The sequence below is a fragment of the Drosophila busckii genome, chromosome 2L, assembly GCF_011750605.1.
Source record: "Drosophila busckii strain San Diego stock center, stock number 13000-0081.31 chromosome 2L, ASM1175060v1, whole genome shotgun sequence".
NCBI lineage: Eukaryota > Metazoa > Arthropoda > Insecta > Diptera > Drosophilidae > Drosophila > Drosophila busckii.
Window position 1 is genome coordinate 5,739,338 of NC_046604.1, and position 7,090 is coordinate 5,746,427.

The 7,090-nt window shown below is 32.1% G+C and overlaps 1 protein-coding gene across 1 annotated transcript; it reads left to right on the plus strand.

Moving 5' to 3' along the window:
• Positions 1 to 460: 460 nt before the first annotated feature.
• LOC108603854 (succinate dehydrogenase assembly factor 4, mitochondrial) lies at positions 461 to 1,111 on the plus strand. Its single transcript, XM_017993011.2, has one exon. The coding sequence runs from the start codon at positions 532 to 534 to the stop codon at positions 838 to 840; it is 309 nt and encodes a 102-aa protein (XP_017848500.1). The 5' UTR covers positions 461 to 531; the 3' UTR covers positions 841 to 1,111.
• Positions 1,112 to 7,090: the final 5,979 nt, after the last annotated feature.

Genomic DNA, 7,090 nt, shown 5'->3' on the forward strand with positions numbered 1-7,090 from the left:
TTAATGACCCATTAAACCTATTAAAAAATTGTATCTTTTGTAAAATATAGTTTTTGAAATTTTTTCTGAGATAAAAAAAAAAAAATATTGGGATGCAAAAAGTTGCCCCTATCTATTTATTAATAGTAATCAATAATCTTTTTTAATATTATTTACTAATATTTTTATAGATTTTTTTAAATTAACTGATTTCAGAAAAATTTGTATGAAAAGTAGGTCACTTTTCATACAGAAATAGTAATTGTCCAAAAATCATAAAAAATATAAGCAATAAGATTTTTAAAAAAAACTTTTCTTCAGTCACTATTAATATATAAACTGCATTAATGTCAACAATTGCACTTAAAAATATTATATAATTTCAATTCAATTTTATACTTTTGTATATTTTTGCTATGATTTTAAATTATCAAAGTATGCGTTATGCTTATTTATAAAAAATATAATATTTCTGACATATTTCCTATAAAATTCTTAGAGTTAACTTAAGTTGTACAGACGAACTCAGCAATAATTCAATTCTCAGCTAAAATGTTACGAGTTATGAAACTTACACGCGTTCTGCGTAATTTTGGAACTGCACGCGCTTTAAATTCCGAGTCCAAGCCAAAGCCGAAAGAGCCCAGCGAGCGTTATTTGAAATTCAAGGAAAGATTAAAGTCTGATGCGCCGCTAGTTTGTATACCAAAGGGTGCACCACATCCGGCGCACGAACAGGAGCCATTGCAGCCATGGCCTAACAGAATTAATCCGCATACAGGTGAAAGGAATGGACCCAGTGGACCGGAGCCCACGCGCTACGGCGACTGGGAGCGCAAGGGGAGGGTAACAGACTTTTGAGCTACACACAGAGATCTCTCAACACCAAGAGCCACATCAGTGGCAGTTGCAGTTGGACTGTTGATTTATGTGGCACGTTGACAACAGAAGCACTTACAATTTGTTATACTTCAGCTGAAAAATCATTTGGATGCGTTGAACGGTTTCTATTTAGACCTGGAGGAGATCACATGCTGTTTGCGCATTACATAAATTTTGATTGTGTTGTGTGGTTTCTTTTTCAGAATTTATGTTGCGCCAACAAATAAAATATAAATTGATAGCCCTTTTATATTGTGCTCGCTCTCTTCTTAGAATAGAGTGCAGGCGAACATTTATAATGGGCTCGAAGACGACTCTCAAGGTATTCAAAGGCGATTTATTTGAAATTTAGGCGACAGCTTACGTGATTTTTATAAGAAAAACTCTTGTCTCTTGTCTATTCTAATTTGGTATACGCAACGCGTAGGCTAAAAGAGGTTGACTAGGTCTATACCATAAATTTCGAAAACGACATTTGCCAGAAATTATAGTAGAAATTTTGGAAAGACGCAGACAAATTTTGCAGCTGCTTCGAGCGTTCAGCTTAGTTTGACATTTCTTGTGGTCTTCACCCACTGATTAGTTTCATAAAATGGGATTTCTATTCTTAAGAAATGAGCTAATTATTTACAAAAAATTGTTATTATTATTTAATAATAAAATATAATTGAATGCTTATTAATCATCATTACTAAAATTTATTTGTAAATATATCAAACATAAAATTGAAATAGGATTCATATAAAAACCCTCTCAGATGCTAAAAACTTGCTAGAGAAAATAAACAAATTATCTTAGTAAACATTTTTTTGACTTATTAAAAATATCAAAACATTTTTTTAAAATATTTTACAACAAAAGTAATTAGTCTTAGAAATAGTATAACAAGCTCAATATCTTCTATCTATCTATTAACTAAATTAAAATAAAAAAACAAAAAAGTAAACCAATATTATTTTTAAAATATGAAACCTACAAATTACAAAATAACATTATTTCAGTTTTAGTATTGATAAAAAGAATAGACTTATTGTTAAATATTATTTATTACAAATATCATAGAAAAAATTCAAATTAAATTGACGTGAACAAATATTCAGTAGAAATTAAACTCATGAGCCGCAAATATTTTTAAAAATATATCAATATAGAAAAAAATTATTACTAAAAGATAAAAAATATTTTGAAATACTAAATATAGTTAAATACGATTTAATATTATGCTAACAGCAAAATATATTGGCTATAGTTTTGGTGATTTATTTGGTTATTAATGAGGTGCATTAACATTTTGTTTTTAAAAATAGATATTATTTATATATTTTTTCCAATTTTCATTACTTTGCCACTTAACGCGGAAACTGTCAAAAGTGAATGACAATGTTTTACTTTATGCTTTGCCCATTTCGAAAGTTAGAAAACTGCGGCTCTTGCGTATTTGTTAAGTAGGCGCGAAATTGCTCGTTAAATTGTATGGCAAGCATTTGATTTAGATACAAGATGCTGCTTGATGCTGTCCGCTGTGTGTGGAGCGGGCGGGTTGTGGGTGGCAGTTGGACGCTCATTTGGAGAGCTGACTGGCAAACCGGAAAAAATCAAAGGCAAAACAATGATCAAAGCTGTCATTACAGTACGCGGGGCGGTCTTTGATCTCCCAATCGTACATAGTTTAATGTTTTGTTTTTTATTTGATTTTCGTTTGTTCTATCAATCAGCGCCTACTACATTGGAGACGCAGCACAGCAGGAGCATTAAATGCTCTCTAAGCAGCCAACGGAATTTTCTTCTTGTTGGTATTTTTCACATTATAATAACACATTAGCAACAACAACAACAACAGCGGCAGAGCAGCAGCCACAATAAAAACAACAACAGGCTTAGGAACAACACGTAAATTTGGTTTAAAAATAAAATAGACGAAATAATTGTTGCAGCGGCCGAAACTCAAATCTGATTTGATTAATGACTGTGTGAGCTTCCAAAATAAAGGAAGTCTCACTGCCCCCCGATCGATCGATCGACGATCTCAAGTGTTCTGTGTACATTACTGGCTCGAACGAACGTATTGTGGATTTCCTGGAATTTATGCGGAATTTCTAGTCGATTTCAATTTGTGATTGATCTTTCCATTTTGGCTTTGTGGCTTCTATTAGGTGTAAAAAGCTGCAAGTTATGGATATGCTCAAGGTAAAATCGATATAATACTTAGCCTATTTATCAATTGATTTAGCGCAAAGCGAAACAGCTGAAAATGCTCGGACAACAAAAAAGGAAAATGTGTGTGCGATTTGACTTGAAGCTAAAGCCCAACTATACGATATACTTTTTGTTCGAAATGCTGAGAATCAAATAATTCATAATAATAAATAAGCTACGATTATTAGCAAACACTTTCATTCAAATTTACTATGCGCCTTCTTATTTAATTGTAAATTTTAATAAATTTCAACTTTTTAATACACTTTGAAATAATTTGCTCCCAAGCTATTTATCCAAATTGTTTTGACTAAAACTAAAACTTTAATGACAATAATAAATTTCAAATTTTAAATAAACTTACACAGGCATTTAAGTTAACACACTATATACAAAATATATAATTATACAATATATGTATTAATCGATATTTACTCGAAAACAATTTGATATTAAATTTTGTTATATATATTTAATTATTTAATTAATATTAATTTAATAGTTTTATATTTAACATTATGATCATTTGCGCAAATTCTGACATTGATAAGCTTGGTGGTCTTCAAAATTTAAATTCAGTTTATTTTAAACACTGCTCTTGAAAAGTTCATTTTATTAGTTCAACATGAATTTATTAAAGTGCGTATTATCAGTTTTATTGTTGCTGCTTTCTGTGTAATTTAACTCGGCATTTGATTGTGATGTGGTAAGCATGTGAACTTAAATAATTTCTATTCTATTTGTTTTAAAAATTGTGTTTGTGCTATGCATAGGATTGCTATGAGCATATAAAGTGAAATATAAAACTGAAATTAGATATAAATTAGCAGCACATAACTAACTACTAAATACACTTTTCAAATCATAGCCTTGCACTACTAGCAGTGATTAGCAGTCATCAATCAAAGCAACTGTCCAGTAGCTACTCGAACGATCTTTGTCTATTAATTTCAACTAAAATTTAATTTTTTTTTCTCTGCTTTTGTTGGGTGTCAAGCATTACTGGCGAATTTCTTACAGGGATTTCCCCTTGAAAAGAAAATGATAAACGATACAAAAATATAGCAGGATGTGGGGTGGGGGGGTGAGGGACAAAGAGTGAGGAAGCGTGGATGTCAAGCAGCTTGACACTTGGATATGCGCACAAATAGCACTTAACACAATAACAAACAAACTTTTCGACTAATGACAGTCCAAGTAGCAAACAATTTATCCAATGCCAAGGCGGGCAGAGCAGAGCCGAGAGCCATGTCCTTTTTGGTGCCTTCAACTTCGACTTTCGTGTATCCTCATACAGTTTGCTTGCTGTGCCAAGTCATTAATCTTGTTTCGTTTTGGTTGCTGCAGCAGAGAGAGAGAGGGGGGCAGAGTCCGTGCCAGGACGCAAGCCAGCTACGTCTCGCCTCGCCTCTGCTCGCCTCGCCTCGCAGTCTCAGTCGTTATCCTTTCAAGCGTGAACACATGCGATTACGCGTGGTGTGTGTGCCAGTTTCCGCATTTTCCTGTACCAGGCGGCTGCCATGATTAAGTGCCATTTTGAAAAGTACTAAAATCCGGTCGGTCATGCCTCGTGCTCTCCCGCTCTCTCTCTCTTGTGTGGATGCCACACAGTTGCTCGCCCAATGTCAAAGTGTCAATGATATATGTTATTCGCCTCGATAAGACGCTTGAGTAGCAACAGCAACACTCGTTACAGACCAAGCCACCGCCGCCTCCTCCGCGTCCGCGTCCTCGCCCAAACGCCTCGGACAGGAAGCCCAAAAATATTGCACGTGGACAAAGCCTTGCCGTCGAAATCAGTGCACGTTCACACAATAACATAATAGTTGGTAATATATTGTAGATATTCCGTCTCTGACCCTAGCACATATTTTATATTCCACCTACCCCCCACTCAGTCACTCCCTTTGGACTGTGTGTGCGATTTCGTGTTGCCAGCGCGTAATTTTTCTTATTTTCCGCAATTTCTGTGGCTTGTTAGTTTTGCTTTTGTTGTTGTTGTTGCTGCTGCTGCCAACTGCTGCGACAGCTTTATGTTTGAAACAATATTTGGCAATGACGTGACACAATATCCGTTTATTTGTAACTGATGTGGGCAAGAGGTTTGAAAAATAGTCAGGGCCGAGCAGTATAAGCTTTTTATATTATAGTGATTTTTATTATATATTGAGCTTTTACTGCGAGAAAGCTTTGCAATTGACAAAGTAATTTATGAATTGGCAAATGCAAAACCGAGAGTTGTTCATTTTAATTAGAGATGGCAGACTCAATGCTTTAATTATGTTTCTATTTTACTTTGCAGTGAGATCTGGACCACTTTTTTAAATATATACAAAAAAATATATACATATGAATTTGAGTTTTATTAAACTTACGACTGTTGCGAATTCACTGCGTTATTCACTTATTTTTGGCGCAATTATTCTAATAATCAAAAGGGAATCAGATATAAATATTGGTTAGGGTATAATATATTTAAAAAGAATAGTTTTTTTATTGTTTTTTTTAGACAATATTTGTAATGAATAAAAAAATTATTTTTAAAAGTATTTTTTAATTTTTTTTCAATTTTTTTTTTTTTTAATAATTTTTAACTTTAATTTTAAATATTTATTTATTAAAGATGTGATTAGAATTTTTATTATTATTTTTTTTTTGTTAAGACAATATTTGTAATTGCAAAATTATTTTAAAAAGTATTTTTTTTATTTTTTATTTTTTTAAATTTTTTTAAAATTAATACTTTTTAAATTTATTTAATGTTAAATATGCGCAGTCGACCGTAATTGAAACCATTTAGTATTTAAATTAAAAAACTATAAATTTTAAAATTAAATGTATTTTGTTTTTATGAAAAATGCCATAAACTATTCCATATAGAAGTATGATCTGCAGTATTTTATAATTTAAAATAGATTACATGAGCTTAGTAAACAAAATTGCTTCGTAGAATTTTCTTTGTTTCTCATTAATGAATCTATGTGTGTAGATTTTTAATTTTCTGCAACATATTTTCAAGATTAATTTATTTTATTTACACAAATGCGTTAATTTATTTCAACAGCATTTGCCCATGTCTCATGCGCGCCTCAGTCTATATACGAGAAAATATTTAAAATTATATTCGCTTTGACTAATGCGACGCCTCATAAACAATATTAAATCCCCATATGCATGTGTGTGCGTGTGTGTTTATATAGAAATTGAATGCAGGCAGGCAGGCATGCGATAAAAAGAAAAATCCCGGGAAGCCATAAAGCATATTGCTTAAATCCCATTAAATGTTGGACACGCCTGCGATGAGGCGTATACTTTGGCCCACCAGCGCCTCTCTTTCAATCTAAATGTCCCATGACGTGGCTATATTTTCGTTACAAGCCCAGGAGGGGTAGCAACTTAAGTCATCATGCAACAGAGACAGAGCGGAAAGCGGAAAGCGCTACTAAACTCTTTATTTTTGTTAAGTTAAATTTAAATAAAGTAAAGCCGCCTGTCTACACTCCAGTTGACAAGGCTCATTTATAAATATGACAGTTTCTCAAGTGAAGGCGTGGGGGGATTACAAGTAAGCTAGATGCTCGTATAAAAGTCATGTACAATCTAATTTTTAATTGCTCAACAGCTGACAATGAGATTTAGACGATGTGTGAATTTGTCAACAATTTTATAAAATTAATTAAAGCATAAAAATATTAAATAAAATTCTTTGATATATACTAATGTTTTTCCATTTCTTATAATTTTAGCAGTTAAGGAAAACACTTTTATATATACAAATGTAAGTAATGTTTTAATATTTCTAAAATATTTTGTTGTGAAATTGAGCGCAAAGCTCTTTGAGCAAAATGTAATATATAGATAATACATATATACAATTTTATAATTCAGAGCAAAAATTATGAATACAAAATTTCGGTACTAGTAGAACTCTAACTATAGTAAAAAATTTCGCTACTAGTACTAATAATATATATAGAAAATCTGATTATAATTCTATTATGTGCAAATAGTAAATCGACGTTAAATACTTTGA